The 18786-nt window shown below is 33.7% G+C and overlaps 1 protein-coding gene across 1 annotated transcript; it reads left to right on the plus strand.

The window, feature by feature from the left end:
• The first annotated feature begins 2168 nt into the window (after positions 1-2168).
• Positions 2169-11436, plus strand: LOC126755688 (antigen 5 like allergen Cul n 1-like). The gene is made up of 4 exons (XM_050468435.1): positions 2169-2859; positions 6487-6636; positions 7986-8230; positions 11129-11436. Exons 1-4 carry the CDS (start codon positions 2683-2685, stop codon positions 11379-11381), a joined length of 825 nt encoding a protein of 274 aa, XP_050324392.1. The 5' UTR covers positions 2169-2682; the 3' UTR covers positions 11382-11436.
• Positions 11437-18786: the final 7350 nt, after the last annotated feature.

Raw genomic sequence — 18786 nt, forward strand, 5'->3', positions numbered from 1 at the left:
GTTATTTACAGTAACCTAAAATGTTCTTTTCGCTTCAAAACATGGAATTAAATCGCAAACATTTTCGGGCGATTACTTTTTTACAACTTTCGAAGTGGATTAACTCAGAAAAAGTGCATCACTGAACTCAATTCAATTCTTGGCGATAAAGCTCCATCAAGGACCAATATTTATATAAGGTGTATTGAATTTAATCGGTGACGTAGAACGCTTCAATATGAATTTCGTGGCGGTCGTCCAAAATCAGTTGTTGTTCCAGAAACTATTGATGTTGTGTACCAACTGATATTGCAAGATGGTCACGTGACCTATCGTAAGATTGAGACAACAGTAGTGAGACCAGCAAACATTGCATATTGCATGAACATTTGACGGTAAAAAAATTATTCAGGTATGATCCCACAAACCAGCCCGTTTTCGAGAAATATTAAAAAATATGATAGCAGTGCTTCGAAACACGTCTACGACATTGTGATGAACCGTGGATTTCTTTGTCTTTCAAGAAATCAGGAAAACCAACCGCCGAGGATGGATTACTCTTCACCACGATAAATCTAGCTCTCACACATCGATTGAAGCAACTGCATTTTTGAGCACTTAAAACATCGATTTGATGAACAATCCTCCGTATAGTAATGACTTGGCACCGATAACTTCATTTTATTCTCATACGTAAAAAATAAACTAAGATTTAACGTTTTTCGACATCTGAAGAGGCGGTTGATGCGTTCAGAATGCATGTTTTGGAGATACCTCAATCAGCGTGGCAAAAGTGCTTTGAGGATGTGTTCGAAAGTTTGCAAAAATGCATAGATCTTAATAAAGAATGTTTAAAAAAACAATAAAGCAATTTTCGATGCCTAATATTTGAAATATTTCCTGTTATCAAACAAACAGTCATCGGACTAGCTACTTGGCTCCCACGTCACTGTTAACAGCCATAACTTCGATGTCGTAGATAATTTCGTCAATCTTGGAACCAGCATCAACACCAAACACAATACAAGCCTTGAAATCCAACGCACAATAGCTCTTGCCAACAGCTGCTTCTTCGGACTGAGTAGGCAATTGAGATGTAAAGTCCTCTCTCGGCGAACAAAAACCAAACTCTATAAGTCACTCATTATTGGACGATGACAACAACTAATGAGTCGACGTTACGAGTTTTCAGGAAAAAGGTTCTGCTGAAAATTTATGGTCCTTCGTGCATTGGTAACGTCGAATACCGCCGTAGATAGAACGATGAGCTGTACGAGTTATACGACGACATTGGCATAGTTCACCGAATTAAGAGACAGTGGCTACGCTGGTTAGGTCATGTCGTCCGTATGTATAGAAACACTACGGATCTGAAAGTATTCGACGCAGTACCCGCCGGGGGAAGCAGAGGAAGAGAAAGACATCCGCCAGTGAAGAAGAAGTGGACTTCGAAATATGGTACGACAATAAACGAATAAAACGCACTTTGTTGAACAAAGCCGACTCGCAAGACTTCGTCACCTCTTTGCTGAGTCAATATTGTGATTTATGGTGAATTATAGGTATTAAAAAGCAACAAAGATGCCACACGTGTGTTTACTTTATTGATTTATTTGGTTTACTTTGTTTTCCATATTTTTCTTAGTTTCTTGGTAATTTATTAACCTTTTATCTTTAAACTACGCATTTCTCCTTCCTCCACCATAACTAGCACTATATTTACCACCATAAAAACCAAGAACCTGCTGCTTTTACATTTCCGTTGTTTATTCATCGCTTGATTAGTCCAATGGCCACACAATCACTTCGAATTACAAAGAAATCGCGAGATAATAAAAAGATGGATGGTTGCGTTTAGCAGATTGACAAGCAAAGTGGTCTGCTGGAGCGCCCATGCTTGGGGGCAGAAATCCGGCGATGGGTTGATCACTGTGCTTCCCCTCAACTTTATGCAACAAAGCAAAACAACATACAAACACGCAAGCGAAGCAAAAAAACGAACACTCATTAACGATTGAATTTATTAAACAGTTAAACTCGTTCCTCACATTTGATTAGAATTGAAGAAAGACAAACAAAGCACAAAAGCAAACTCTTCGGCTAGTTCTAAACACACTTAAGCGCTTTTTTACGCGACGCAGCGCGCTGCCGTCGATTCCTGCGCCGCAGACACTTCAGACAAGGTGTCTTCAACACAGATTCATTTTGATTTCGCCGCTCGATAAAGACGCATTTCGAATTTCACATTTCGCTTGGCGGCGCGCAAGCAGTAATTCGCAAAAAGTGATTTCGAAAATTTCTAAAATCACTAAAAACGCGTTGCAAATCAATAAGTACAGTTAGATATTGGCGTATGAGCGCGAGCGGTGCAGTGCGAGCGAGTTTAGCGAATGCGGTGCTTGAAAGCGTGCTGTGAGTTAAGTGACATTCTAAGCGCTTAAATTGGCAAATTGAAACTTTTTCTTTCGAAAACCTGTGCATTTGAATTTAAATTTCTATTTATTGCGTTTTTTAAGTGGCACTCGCGCTTTTATTGCCACTTTTTATTGCCTTCGAGTCAACCAGCTACTTTGTACCTACCACTTAGCGGCAGTTAACAAACAAATTTGAAACAAAATTGCAGCGCTCATTCTGCAAGCTCAAAATAAAATATTTATTATTTTAAAAGCTATTATTAACGCTTTGCCATTGGCAATTAGCAGCATGTCAACGAAATATAATTTACGCGTTTGCGTGAGTGCAACAGCAAAGTGCCTGCGTGTGGCAACACTGCCACTTTCACTGCTGCTGCTTGTGAGTTGCGGCAGCGCGCTGTACTCCTGGTGCGATCCGAACTTGTGCGAGCGCGGCGTGCGACATTTGGCCTGTCGCAATAATGGCGTAAGTGACAAGTGTTAAGGGTGTTATAAATGTGGGGAATATTATTAAAAATAATTTCAATTAAAAATAAAATAAACAAAACTATTTTAATTTAGAAATTAAAAAAAAATGTGTATTAAATAAATTAAAATATTAAAACTTCAAGTAGACAAAAACACATTTTCATAAAATATGATGATATATTATAATATTAAACTTTTTCCAAAAAAGTATGCACGAAAACAATAGTTGGCTATTTAAAATGTTTCAATTAAAAAAAAAATATTTAAATTTAAAATTTAAAATATAATTTTTTACACAAAAATATTCTAAAATTTTTTTAATATTTTATTTGAGAAGTAACATTTTTTTAATTTTTTGCTATTTTTGGAAATATTTGGATTTTTTTTTTAAGTTAATTTTTTTTTAATTAATGGTTTTCCAAATATTTCCAAGAACAGAAAAAAATTTAAAAAAAGTTATTTGTCGAAAAATATTTCAATTATTTTAAAAATTTATTTTTTTTAATTAATTGTTTCCCAAATATTTCCAAAAAAAAGAAAAAAATTTTAAAAAAAATTCTCAGAAATATTTTCATAAATTTTTAAAATTTTTTGACAAATAACTGTTTTTAATTTGTTTTATTCTTGGAAATATTTGAAAAACCACTTATTAAAATATAAATAATATCTAAATATAAAACTTTTAATTAAAAAAAAAAATTATTTTTATTTTTTTTTTTTCAATTATTTTTATTTTTTTCAATTAAAAATTTTATATTTATTATTTATATTTTAATAAGGGGTTTTTCAAATATTTCCAAAAATAAAACAAATTAAAAAAAGTTATTTGTCAAAAAATTTTAAAAATTTATGAAAATATTTCTGTGTAAAAAATTACATTTAAATTTAGAAAATTTTGTTTAACAAAATTTGTTTTCAAAAATTCTTAAGAATAATGAAAACACATAAAAATAGAAAATTTTATAAAAATAAAAATTTGTGTGACAAAAAAATTGTAAAAAGTTGTGACAATATTTTTGAGTAAAAATTGTTTAAAAAATTTGGTTTAAAAAAAACTAATTAAATAAGTACAGAAAAACACATTTTCATAAAATATAATAATATATTACAACTTTAATATTTTTTCAAAAAGTGTAAGCACGTAAAAATAGTTGGCTATTTAAAGTGTTTGAATTACAAAATAATACAATATTTTTTTTTATAAATTGTTTTTCAAATATTCTCAAAACAGAACCAAAATCAAAAACTTGTGTGACGAAAAAAATTAAAAATTTTTGAAAATATTTCTGAGTAAAAAATTATATTTAAATTTAGAAAATTTTTTAAATAAAATATATAACTTATATATATTATATTATTATTATACTGATAATAGAAAAATGTTCAGTAAATATGAAAATTATATACACTATTTCTAAAAAAGTATGTACGAAAGAATATTTTGCTAATTCAAAGTGCTTAAATTTAAAAAAAAATGCCAATTACTTTAAAAAATTATTGTTTGCTAAATTTCATACAAACTAAAAAAAAATACAAAACATGATTTGACAAAAAATATTAAAAATCTGTGATAATATTTTTGAGTAAAAAATTTAATTTTAATTTAAAAGAATTAATTAAAAAAGTACATTAATTAATTTTTTTTCAGATATTCTCGAAATTATTTGATAAACAAATATTAAAAAGTTCTGAAATTATTTCTGAGTAAAACATTAAATTTTAATTTAGAAAATTTTGTTTAAATAATTAAATAAGTAAATTTTAAAATATCAGTATATATGAAAATATGTTATACTGTTTATCAAAAAGCGTGTACGGAAAGAATATTTTGTAAATTTGAAGTATTTGAATTTAAAAAAAAAATTGAAAATTTAATTTCAAAATATTTTTTTTTTTAATTTTATGCAGAATAGAAGGAAAATAAAATTTTTTTTTTAATTTTCTGTAGAAAAAACGACAATAATAAAAACAATTTTTTTTTTTTTAATTTTTTGTAAAATAGAACGAAAACAAAAAAAAATATTTGACAAACAAATATTGAAAAGTTATAAAACTATTTGTGATTAAAAAAATATAACTGAATGGTGAAGCATTTTTTGGAAAAATATTGAAATATTACCAATACCAACTAATAAAACATAACTGCACACATGCTTTTGACCAATTAATTATAAAATAAAATTAATTTTAAACCCGAAAATAAAAAGAGCAGCCCTCATAAAAATGGAAACTCAAAATTCTGAAATAAAATATAAAAATAAAATAAGTCTAAATAAACAATGTGATTTTAAAGCAAATGCATGCTATAAAGAAATGTCATAAATATTTATGCATACATATATACTTTTTTTTAATTTTGAAAGAATGAAAGAAGCTCGGACATTATTAATTTAATATTTTTTATTAAAAATGCAAATTCTAATTTTACTCAATTTATATAAAATTATTTAATTTATTATATATTTGTTTATTTATCATATTTCTATTTATAATTTATTTTTTGTTTGTTTATAACGATGTCTTATTACATTTTTTCTTCCTGAAATCCTTTTTACTTTTTTTCATACACATATTTTTAATTTTTAATAATTTTTTTTTGTATCTAAGAAAATGTATTCAAAGTATATTTGACTGGAAGATAAATATAAAATAAATAATAAAATTTATTCGTATAATATTTATTTTAAAATAATTTTTTCATTTTAATTTTAACAAATTTATTAAAAACATAATTAAAAACATATATATATACATATAAATATTGTTATTGCACTGAATTTTTCAATATTTTTTTAATATATATTTTTTTATATTTTTATATTTATTTTTATTAATTTTTTTCATTTATCATGATATTTCTTTAACGTTTTTTCCTTTCTGAACTTTTTTGTATTTTAATTAAAATATATGTTTTTATTATTATTTATTTCATTTAAGGAAATGTATTAAAAATAAGTTTTGTTGGAAGATGATTATAACATAAATAATAAAATATGTTGTATTATAATTATTTTAAAATCTTATTTGGAAAAATTTAAAAAATTGGGAAATAATAGTTTCGAATTTTAGTTTTCGGAAATTTACGATTTCTATAAAACCAACAAATAAAAATAGTTTTTTTTTATTTAAAGCTTTTATTTTTTATATTAATATTTTTAAAAATTTAGTTAATTACATTTTTTTTAATTGAATAAAGTACATAATTTTTAGTTATATATGTTATAATACATTTTATTGGAAAAAAATTAAAAAAGTTGGTATGATTTAAGAATTATTTTGCTTATAACGAAATATTATGTACATTAACTATCAACAAAATAAAACTTCCTTAAATTAAATGTCTTACCACAATATTTAAAAAAAACTTGAAATACCATTTATTATTTATAACAATTCTATAGCCTTTATAATAATACTTATATTTTATTAGAATTATTTAGTAATTTATACACAAATGAAATATTAGCTCATAGTCTACATTTTTACCAAAACAATTAAAATATTTGAAATACAATATCATATAAAAATATGCTTAATATAAAACCTGAACTAATATAAGCTAAGTATTTAGAAATAACTCAACAAATGTATATAAAAAATGTTTTTCACTCTCCCCCAACAATAGGATTTTGCCAAGCGCTGCGCATCTGATGCCACTGAGTTGGACATTTCCGCTTATAAGGACCAATTTGTGCACGAACACAATAAGCGACGAAATTTCCTGGCGCTCGGCTTGCTGCCCGGCTACTATCCCGCTGCGCGCATGGCCACTATGGTGAGTATTTGCAGCGTCTTTAGCATGCGGCTGACCTGTTTTTTGTGCCAAAGTCAATAGCTACATAAATCTCGATAATTAAATTTGGTTGAAAGTGCTAAAAAGCCGATAATCTGCATAAAATCTCTAATCTATAAAGCAGCAGCAAAGGTTAGAACAAAAGACTTAAGCAACAAACTCGTTTCACTTTCATTTGCATTTCGCGCAAGCATATTGCGCTCGGCGCTTAACACGCCGGCCGGGAGTGTTAAATACTGAACATCTATGTATGTGTGTTAATATTTATATATATTTGTATATATATATACATACATATCTTGGTAGGTGTGTATAAAACAGGAAAACCATAAAAATCCAGAATTGCCCTCGCACCTGTTTTCTCAACTAGCGCTTGGTTGTTGCAAGTGAGCAAGTGATTATTTTATAACGAATGCCGCGCCTTTTGAGCAAAGAAAAACAACAAAAAATAGTAAAATAAACAACACTGTTTAAACGTTAACAAATCTCGCGCTCGAAGTCTTAAAGGAAGTGCTCGTAAATGAGTGTTTATTTTACTGCCCATATTTTTATATGAATTCAATTTCTTTTTTACTTATTTTAGAAAATGATTGATTTTCGTTTAAAAAAAATTAATATATTTAAAAATTGATCATAAAAACGTGTTGGCATAATGCACTATTAGAAAGTTCGAAAACTTCACATTTTAGGTGTAGGTCGCCATTTCTATCAGAAACAAAAAATTCAAAGAAATTCATAGTTTTTAATAATTTATCTTCTAGTTAAACAAAAAAAATTTCAAAAAAAAGTGTAAAATTTTACAATTTTTTTTTTATTTAAAAAAAAAATTTTTTTGACCAAAACAATTTTACTTTATGTTGTTTAAATATATGTTCAAACTTGACTTATCTTAGTTTTTTTAGTTTAAATAGAAGATAATTGAATGCCAAAAATAATAAACCTTGCCCCAATTCCATACGACGTTTAGTTTTTTTTCTATCCTGCCCGCCAATTAAGAAAAATCGTAAAAATGAAAAACCGAGAAGCGCTAATATGTCAAGCGCTTATTTATCTGCTAGACGCTCGGTCACTATTTCCCTTCTAGCTTCGAAAATATTTCGAGTTCCCATATGTAACTTTGGGGACTTAGATTATTTTTAAGAGATTTAAGCAAAAAAAATGGAATTTTTGAAGCTCCCCCCTTAAGTAACTTATATTCATTTTACTCAGCTTTGAAATAGAACTTTTAACTCTAGAGTAATTTTCAAAATCTCTTCCCAAAAAATCTCAAAAAACGAACACAAGTTCTTGTATAAACATTTTTTTTCCAATTTCACACACTTTCATTTCAGATCTGGGATGATGAGCTTCAGTATTTGGCATCACTCAACTTACGCACTTGCATACTGGACCATGATTCCTGCCATACCACTTACCGTTTTCAGTATTCCGGCCAAAATCTCTGCGGCGTTGTGCGTGATCGCAATCCAAATGTGAATGTGAGCGGAATTATCGAGGAAGTGATGGGCTTGTGGTTCAATGAGTATCCATTGATCGATAGCAGTTATATAAGGAAATTCCGTGTGACCAAGTACTTGTGAGTATTAAACATATATGTACATAAATTGAAATAACATAAGGATATTATAAGATTATTTTTTAATTGTAGTACATTTATAACTTTTACATACATGTAACAAAATATATTTAAGGCCGAACACTTTATACTCTTGCAACTTGCAAGAAGCTAAGCCAGGGGAACACCTTACGATGTAAAACGTCAACCAGAGGATCAGAATCCATGCAACTTTTTGTATATATACTATATAACGGGTATTTCAATAAGAGCGCTACAAACTTTTTTTTTTTTTTTTGAATAAAACCAAAGCGGTTTGGGATATCAATGAAATTCTTTGATTCTGTGAAAGTACATTCGATACCATTATATGGGCACACTCGGGCACTTTTGCAGAAGTCCAGACGCTGAAACCAATTTTCTACAGTTTTCAAGCATAAATCGGCAGACACTGCTGCAATTTCAAGTCCGATATTCATACGATGTTCACCAATCGTCGCTGGCGTGTTGGCATAGACTTGACGTAGCCCCACAAGAAATAGTGTAACGGCGTCAAATCGCACGATCGAGGCGACCAATTGACTCGCTTTTTACATATCATCCAATTCGGCCCAAAAATATTCGGTTATCATTGAGCGGTAGCGATTCCCATTCACCGGCCGGTCTTGATCATCACGGAAGAAGTACGGCCCAATGACGCCGACGGCCCATAAACCGTACCAAACCGTAATTATTTCGGGATGCAATGGTGACTCGTGTAGTACGTGTGGATTACTTCTTGACCAATAACGCATATTTTGCTTTCTGATAAAGGTATTCAGCCAGAAATGAGCCTCATCGCTGAAGATTGTTTTTCGATAAAAATCCGGATCATTTTCAAGTTGTAGCTTAGCCCAATTCACGAACATACGACGATTCTGGTGGTCAAGCGGCTTTAGTTCTTGCGTCAATTTGATTTTGTAAGGATGTAGGCCATGATATTTTCGCAAAAATCGCCACAACGACGTCACAGAAATGCCCAACGCTTAAGAACGACGTGTTAGAGACTGATTTGGGTCTTCCTCAAGTGATGCGCTAGCGACAGCAATATTCTCGACACTAAGGGCACTTCTTTGTCTCACTGGCGTGGGTACATTTTGTACTGTGCCTGTGGATTAAAATTTTTCCACTAGACGGCCAATTATTGATCTGACAGGACGATTATGACGACCACAAATTGGACGTAGCGCTTTTAAAGTTGAGGCCACTGACTCCGAGTTTCGGTATCTTTCCATGATAAAATTGTAAACCTTACTGGAGATAAATTTCGTGGAGTAAAGTAAGCCGGATGTTTGCAAATTTTGATATTAGTTATATGGGGGCTGGGTCAAGTTTTCGCCCAATTTTATTAATTTTCGATACAAAGATATACTTTTATGAGTAAATCACGTTCTGCAACTTTCACTGAAATAACTCATATATTGGCCGATATACATACATATACAACGTCTGATAGTGTTTAACGTGGGATCCTGCTGGCGACAGCTTAACTCCACGGTGCTCAAAAGCACAACGGATCAATACAATGCGTCGATCAGCGCCCTGAAAACTGGGTAACGATTTTCAGTACCAATCGGCAGTGTGGCATGGACACACTAACTACCTTGGTAGGGCTCGAGGCCCATCTAAAACCTCTGCCGTACTTTGGGTACGGCACCCGGTTGCAATGCAACTCCGCATTCGACTGACAAAGTCAGTTCTTCCCGCGATTTGGGTTTTAACTACAGCCACCACGAATCTCCACAAAGGTCCAAACCCAATGAGCAGACTGGAGCGAACTCCAGGGGCTACTGCTCCCCGTGGTACCAGGTTAAAGTCTTTGGTATTGACCTTGTAGCCGAAGCTACGACCAGTTGAGCTTCCATACAGCCCTGGACTGGTGACCAGGATCTTAGTCGCCTCTTACGACAGGCATGCCTTACCGCGGGTATATTCGGTTTCCCCTCGAACCCGGAGGGGTAATACATACATATACAGTATAAAGTCACTCGAAAGTTCGAAAATCTTTATATTAGGTATATGGGGGCTCAGGGAAGTATTGACCTGATACAACCCATTTTCGCTACACTGAGTTGATATTATCAGGAAAGAATTATCACTGAATTTCAATTGTATATCCCTTACATTGACCGACATTTTCGGTCAACTATGTATGTATACTGGGTATCCTTCAATGGGGGCGCTTTTTACGTGGCGGGTCCCAAACCCAGCGCACAACCCTGTGAAGAGGGTGTTTCGCCTTCAAACGGATGTTCTTAGGCTACACAGAGGATTCTTGGTCAAAGACCGGAAGTCGTGAGCTGCTTGAGCCATATGTAAAAGAATCGCTTCTGGCCACTCCCAAGTGAATGGCACTTAGAGAACTTTCCTCACTTGCGTGAACTTCTACATCCATCGTCCACATATTCGGTGTCTATGAGCTTGAAAAATTTTGGTTGGATTTGGGCAGTTTTAAGGTCATAAGGTATACTTTATAGGAATTATTAGTACAAAATTGTATCCCGTTATATTAATTACATATTGATTTGTACACTGGAAAGTGAAAGAATCAAATTAAATTCAGTTCAGTTGTTGTCCGATTTCGCCCATTTTCGCACTGTAAAATAGGAATATAAGAAAAGTTCTATTTAGGAAATTTAGCCGAAATCTGTCAGATATTCACACAGTACCGTTATATGGGCAGTGAGCAGGGTTATGATCCGGTTTCATTACTGTCGGTAGAAGTTCTTATATTATTTTAGCTGGCTAAATTTGATTGTTGTAATCAAACTATGCCAAATTAGAGTTTTATATCTTATTTTTGTGCTTAGTTATGGCACTATTCCAAATAATATTAATTAAATGCCTTTATATATATTTTTTTTTATTTTTTGCAAATAGTGAGGACTATGGCCACTTCGCTGAGATCGCTGTCGATCGTAACACGCATGTGGGCTGCGGTATTATACGCTTCACCCGGCCCGATGTGCCCTACGTCTACATCTACAACATGGTCTGTAATTATGCCTCCATTTATGCCTTGGACACACCCGTATACACGGTGGGCCAACCCGGTTCGCGCTGTCTGACGGGCAAAAACCCCTATTATCCCGGCTTATGCTCCGAAAACGAGCCGATCAATCCAAATTATTGAGAGCCAGTGATTTTATGTAGTTATAGTAGTGAATAATGCTAAGTTTAACACAAAAAAATGCTTGTAAATAGTTAATAGAAAAAATATAATAAATAAATGAATTATAATATAAACTAATTTTAATATTATTTATTTAGTTTTTTATTATACTATTTCTTCAATTTGATTATATTTAAACTATGCTGCTTTGATTAATACTTTTTTTAATTATTTGTTTTTTTTGTTTTTGCGATTGATTTAATTTTAATTTAATTAAGCGGCAAATTATGCAATTATATTTTTGGTCATCTCAATTTAAATAAAAGCAAATTTTTAATTAACTTTTTATGTTCAGAAACAATCAAAGCATAAATACCTTATCAACGTCACAATGTATTCGAATGGCTTTTTTCCTCTTGGAACTTGCTATCGAAAAGCCGGTTTCTAAGGAAAGTTATCACTGCCAAAATGCCATATTTATGGAAGAAAAGATTTGTTTCGTTTAACTAAGTGACAAAGCTTATTAGCATGTTTCGCGAAACTATTGGCTAATGGAATGAAATAATAACAAAAGAAACAAAAAAAAAACGAAAAAACATAAAAGAAAGAAAGGTTAATGAAATAGCTTGATAGTCTTCGAACTTATTAAATATTCAATGTCAAGGATTGCGTATAAGAAATAGCTGCATAACCAATGATGAAGATAAACTGAAAAGATATTCTCGTTATTGCAAAATTAATCTTCATTTTAATTAAGCAGACATTGTCTGTTGTGGGTGTAGAGATATTTTATGGATTCATACAATTTTTACAAAATTCGCACAATGAGTTCATTTGATTTCGCTGGGTACCGTAGATTGATTATAAAATTGAAAAAAGTAAGGATGGTCCATCGGTGGATGTTTCGATTCAAGGTCTGAATCGAAGCGGGATTTTCCGCATAGGCTTTACTTTAGATATCCCTATCAAACGGTGTGATATCACACGATCGTGATGGCCAGTCGACCAAGCCAAAACATGAAATTATCTGTTCACCAAAGTGTTCTCTCGATAAATCCATTGATTGATGCCATGCGTGAGAAGTGGCGCCGTCTTGTTAAAACCAAATGTCACCGAGATTACGCTTCAATTTCAGGCATAGTCGGTTATGATGGCGTGATAATGGTCGCCATTGACGGTTACGTTCTCACTGGCAATTTGAATTTCTTTACGAAAAAATTGTTGTGGACATTTTTGAAGATGATAAGAAAAAAAGAGGACCTTCCCGTACCAATACTCGCTAATACTTGGAGAGCTCTAAATAGAGATACTATATTTATCTAACAATTTTTCAGACCACCAAACGAAAAGAAAATATGCGCTGTTTTCACCCACCCTAATATATATGCATTGTAGGCTTCCTTACATAAAAAATATTTCAGGCTCTAAAAATATTTTTTTTTTAAATATATTTTTAAAGCTTAAATATTTAAGAATACGTCTGCAAGAGAATCTTCGCTCGTATCATCGACTCACTAGATTTGTCATCGTACATTCCTCTGCACCATAAAACAGGACGGGGATGATGAGGGACTTATAGAATTTGGTCTTTGTTCGTCGAGAGAGGACTGTTCTTCTCAAATTTCTACTTAGTCCGAATCAGCACCCGTTGGCAAGAGTTATTCTGTGTTGGATTTCGAGGCTGACATTGTTGTTGGGGTTAATGCTGGTTCCAAGATAAATGAAATTATTAACAATTTCGAAGTTATGACTGTCAACAGTGGCATGGGAGCCAAGTCGAGAGTGTGATGACTGCTTGTTCGATGAAGGAGATATTTCGTCTTGCCTTCGTCCACTATCAAACCCATTTTCTTCGCTTCTTTGTCCAACCTGGAGAAAGCAGTACTAACGGGGCAGTTTTTATGGGCAATGAGATCAATTTCATCGGCGTACGCCAATAATTGTACACCCTTGTAGAAGATTGTACTTACTCTATTCAGATCTGCAACGGGAATTTTTTTCTCCGTTAGCATATTGATGAAATCGCATGATAGGGAGTCGCTTTGTCTAAAACCTCGTTTGGTATCGAACGGCTCGGAGGGGTGCTTCCCGATCCTGACGGAGCTTTTGGTATTGCTCAATGTCAGCTTACACAGCTGACTGATAAAGTCCAATCAGTTTGTTGACAGTGGGCTTTAATCTTTCACACTGTACGCTCGATATAACCTTATATGCGATTTTGAGGAGGCTTATCCCACTGTAGTTGGCGTAGATTGTGGGGTTTCCCTTTTTGTGGATTGGGGAGAGCACACTTAAATTCCAATCGTTGGGCATGCTTTCGGCATGCTTTCGTCCGAACATATTCTAAAAACAAAGCTGATGCATCCTTATCAGTTCGTCGCCGCCATATTTGAATAGCCGGCCAAGGCACCGCTGCTTTGTTGTTCCACAGACGACTAATTGCTATTCGAACTTCATCATGGTCGTGCAATGGAACATCTGTTCCATCGTCAGCGATTGAGGAATGGGGCTCATCATCTCCAGGTGTTATGTTTTCTCTGCCATTCAGCTGACTGGAGAATTTCTCCCTCCATAATTCCAATATGTTTTGGGGAATAGTCGTTAGATCACCTATAGGAGTTCTACAAGAGTAAGACACACAAGACAACACAAGAGTCCTGTCTTGAAACCTTCTGTTAGTCGGCGCATCTTTTTGTAGAAATTTCCAGCATTACCCCTGTCGGTCAGTTTGTCAAGCTCTTCATACTCACGCATTTCGGCCTCTCTTTTTTTTTTTGTCTGCAAATACGTCTCGCTTTCTTCTTCAACTCTCGGTATCTAACCCATCGCGCACGTGCTATGGTCGATTGAAACATTGCGAGGTGGGCAACTTGTTTTCTCTCCGCTGCGACATGGAGGAGTAAATTAGTCTCGAAAATATATCTTTAGGGCATATTTGGAGTATATTATTGATGCCTTGCTTAAATTTAACGCCAATGCTAACTCATAAAAGAATTTACCTTTAAGCTTTCAGGTACAAAAGGGTACAATTCAGATTTCTGTATGGGAAACTCCTGCATATAAAAATACTAAAAATTCCATTAGTCACATGCTTGCGACTTTTTCCGGACTTCTCTCTGACTTACTGCAAATTTTACGGGGTAAAAAAAGAAAATAAATAAAAGTATTTTTATGAATCATCATTATTGGGTGCCAAGATAAAACCAGAGTAAACTTATTAATGTTTTTGGAAATATTTAATTTGGTTTGATTCCATATTTAGGCATTATTTCTGTAAATTACTGCTTTTTAACACTCCATTTATTTAAGATTTATTCAATTCACACAAATTAATATTGACGTCATAGAGTTTATTGCACTTTTTTGCCAGAGCGACATTCTTCAATTAAATTCAAGAAATGTAAAAAATATTATTGTCAAATTCAACAATGCATCAATCATACTGGCGACTAATAAGAAAGCAGGGTTCTCCAGACTGCATGTTTGGTACAGATATGAGAATATTGATAGTATAAGAACAGATAAGTTTTTAGCCGCCTATATTACTCTAACGAATTTTTATTACACAAGTTTCCAGATCAGATGGGTATAACTTTATATAAGATGAATAAAAAAATGAAATTGAGATATTATTTCCAGGTATTGTAGCTATCAAAATTATTAATTTTAGTTCGTTAGGTATATAGAGAGACATACACCCTGTCGATGATTAAACTCCAAATAATTTGAACTGAGGCAATTTGGCAAAATCGTATTCTTAATAGGTCCAACTGCATCCTTCCTTCATCGCCATATTATTTTCCCTATGAACCTTGATCAAATAGTTATAAAAGATCTTAGTTCCAAAGCTATCAAAATTCCCTTGAATCGTTCTCACAGGCAGTAAATCTGAAACTCCGATTCCTGCTCGCCTTACAGGGTTTATGATTAAAATACTATCCTATGTAAACAAAAGGTTCATAGGTTAGTTTAGGTTATACTGGCTGACTACCACGCCATACATAGACCTACTGGTACTTGGTAATACCAAATGGAGGTTCAATTTAGTTTTGAAGTGAACTATTTGGCATACAGGATGTCAACGAGTTTTGCAAACTGTAAGAGCGACTTGTTATCTAAGTTTGATACTTCGTCTAGAACTCCGAAGCTCATAGATACTCAAGACAAGTTCTAGATAGTGCTGGACACAGATATAGGGCTGTTTTCCAGCGTCTCCTACATGTCAACTTCTCAGAACTTTCTGCATGCATGTCATGTCAACTGCTCTGCTTTTTGGATATCAGTTCCACAAGTGATGCTAGAGACTACCACTAGTAGGTTGGGACCTGTCAAGAGACCAACAGCCGTTTGGCAGTCCTTTCAAAGCTGTGAGCTAGAAACAAGCGAGTTTTCCATCTCTCCCTGATCCGCCTATCAGCCCTTGGGAAACTTCGTTGTATATCGTTTTTATTGACTTTCGTATTTCATGTACTTGTTCGGTAGCCAGACGGATGACACTTTTGGCAATTTCAACAACAGTTTCGTTTCTCGGAACTATCTTGTAGCCTGGAATACAGTATATATGCATCCGCTTTCCGGCAGCCGCCACATCTATAGTTTCCCTGCTTCTAAGGACATTCTCCGACCTTATGTCATGTGACTTATCTTTATTCTTTTTATGTTGTTTCCTGCATTGTTAGCTATCTCGACCGGGGGGATTCTGCGCCATTCACCCTCTTTTAGTGTGACTTGGAACCATCCTCATGCTTCTTGAGCTATGTCCGAAGGTCCTTGAAGATAAATCACCAATCTTGCAGCTAATTTTTCCGCAGAGCTTTTCAATCTAATGTGGATTGGTTGTAATTTGAGTGCCTTCTTCTTAGCACTCCCGTTATGCAAAGAGCAGTGAGTTGCTGTACCCGTTCCATCGGTTTTCTGTGGTGACAATACACTTTCGAGGAATTCCCATTTGCGCTAATCTGAGAAATCTAGCTTCGTTCCATTCCTCATTAACCCTTTTGCACCTCAGTAGAGCCTTTATCAATGCTATAATGGCAGGCTTTAGCCGGACTGCTAGCAGACTGTTGACGATTGCGTTATTGGAGACATTTTGAATGATCCACATAAATCAAGAAGACACCCAGAGCATATTCCTTATGCTCTAGTGATCTTTCCATATTTAGAGTTAGCGAGTAAAGTGCAGTCTCTGTAGATCTACCCTTTGTATAGGCGTACTGTGCTTTCAACATGCTGCTCATAAAAGTATAAAAATTTCTCTTACATAAGCCTCTAAAATTTTTCAATTATCCTCAAAAGGAATGAGGTTAGACTGATTGGTCTTTATTCTTTTGAATAAAGGGGGACTTCTTTGCCCTTTTCCATATATTAATATAAGAAAATGAGATAATTTATGTAGGCTTTGTAACTACTTACGATTGTCCCATCAAATATGAAAGATCGTACTTTCTTATATTCTTCTTCGGCGATCACATACAAGTATGTTAACCGAATATAGATGCAGTAACTCGAAGCTTCAGATCTTTTGTACTTTCACTGAACACTCTCTCTTAGGCTTACCATATCACTAAGTGGTATTCAAAGTAAATAACTCTACATTAAACTTGTACTCGTAGCTGCCTTACTAAAAGCATTGCGACCAGTCAGCTCATATTCAATGTATCGGTTTCTGTTGATGCTTTTGAGCATCGGAGATTAAGTGATTTTATTTTTGTTGTTTTTCCATTAAAAAGTTATCAAACCACCTAGTTGTTCTGGGTCGAAGTCACTGCGTGGGCGCATATCAAGAAAACGTGGTGTTAATGAACTTCTCTCCAAAAACATCAATAATGAGTAATAAACTCATACAACCAACAAGTCACACGCGAGTTGAAATGCTCCAAAATCATTCATTAATAAAATTCGTACAATACTTGTGCTCGTAAATAAAAGCATTTTAACAGCTTGGAAAAAACTTTATAAAAATATTGTGACCCAACGGGTTGAGCACATTTTGCTTCTAACATTTGCGGTGTGAGAATTTTTTTGAGGCCTTTCCATTTCAGAGAACACTATCTAAACTGTCATTAGGAAATAGTATACATATTTAAGATTAGTAATGGAAATGAAAATATCAGGAAGGCATATTTTTCACTATATTGTTCAATAAGACCCTTTGGACCTCATATTTTTGCTAGAAACCTCCTATGATTTAAAATTCCAACTTCGAAATATTTCAGGATTTCCAAAAATGTGAATAAAACTTTTTAGTTTGTTGTAAAAAAAACTGCGGTCGTCGTCATCCGGTATAGTCTCAGCGTTGTTAGCTGAGTTCCCGGGGCCTTGAAAAATGTCATTTTGATATACGAACAAAATTCGTTGAAAACATACCAGGGTGAACCGCTAAGCACTTAGTGCCAAAGCATATTTCTACCGTGTTTTAAATTCTTGTAGGTGGCTACTGTCGAAATTTCAAAGATCCCACAATTTTGTTTTGACCGCGAGTGGAAGGACGAAGGAAGTTCAACGTCACTAGTTTTGGAATGAAAAAAGGACAATGTTCACCGGTGGTTCGTTTCTTGGGGAAAGGGAAATCGTACACTGAATGCAAAAAGCGTTGGGTTATACTGTAATTCTTTTTCTTTGATATATGGTATATATATTGTATCCTATGGTTTCGCGGATGAGCAACGAGTTCAAACTTTGCCATTCAATCGATTTGCCTCTTGGTTTGACTTTAATTTTCCGTATCTTGATGTCTAGTTTCTCTTGATCCGAAAAACTTCGAGATTTCATCTTTCGCAACCGTATTGAAATGTGGGCTTGGGAGTTAAATATAATTATTTTGGTACGCCGGGTTTTGGTCAAAAGGCTCCAGGGCCCATTGAGGACTATATGTCTTCATTCGATCCTCCATTTGCCGAAATGATACTAATAAAAAATATTGCATATTTTTTAGTTCTATACCATCGACTTGGAAGTTCGATGTTTAGGTGGTCAAAAATTGGTTTAACGAGTTTCAATGTGAGGACACGAAAAAACAACATGATCTCATATTAGCAGATCATCGATTAAAACACTACTTCACTGCAATCTTCGACACTGTTTTAGAGCAATCCGACCCAGTTTCATCGGATACAGAGATTAAGAACAGTCGACCAAAACCAAGAATAATCGAAATAGTGGAATCTGGAAAGAACAGGGATGAAACGTAGTATGGGAAAGCTGCAAGAAAGAAGATGACTGCCGTCTACTGGAATAAATGAATTGTGATCGATTATCTGGAGAAGTAATAGGGCAAAATAATCGCAAAAAGCAGGATAAAATCGAAAAATAATTGCCGAGTAAAAAATTTAATGGAATGAGAGACCTACAAAAATCGTATTGTTCAGAAGAGTTGAAAAAACTGGAGCATCAGATGTACAGAGCTCAAAGGAGACTAAGTAGAGAC

Source organism: Bactrocera neohumeralis, chromosome 4 (assembly GCF_024586455.1).
Source record: "Bactrocera neohumeralis isolate Rockhampton chromosome 4, APGP_CSIRO_Bneo_wtdbg2-racon-allhic-juicebox.fasta_v2, whole genome shotgun sequence".
In the NCBI taxonomy this organism is placed as follows: domain Eukaryota; kingdom Metazoa; phylum Arthropoda; class Insecta; order Diptera; family Tephritidae; genus Bactrocera; species Bactrocera neohumeralis.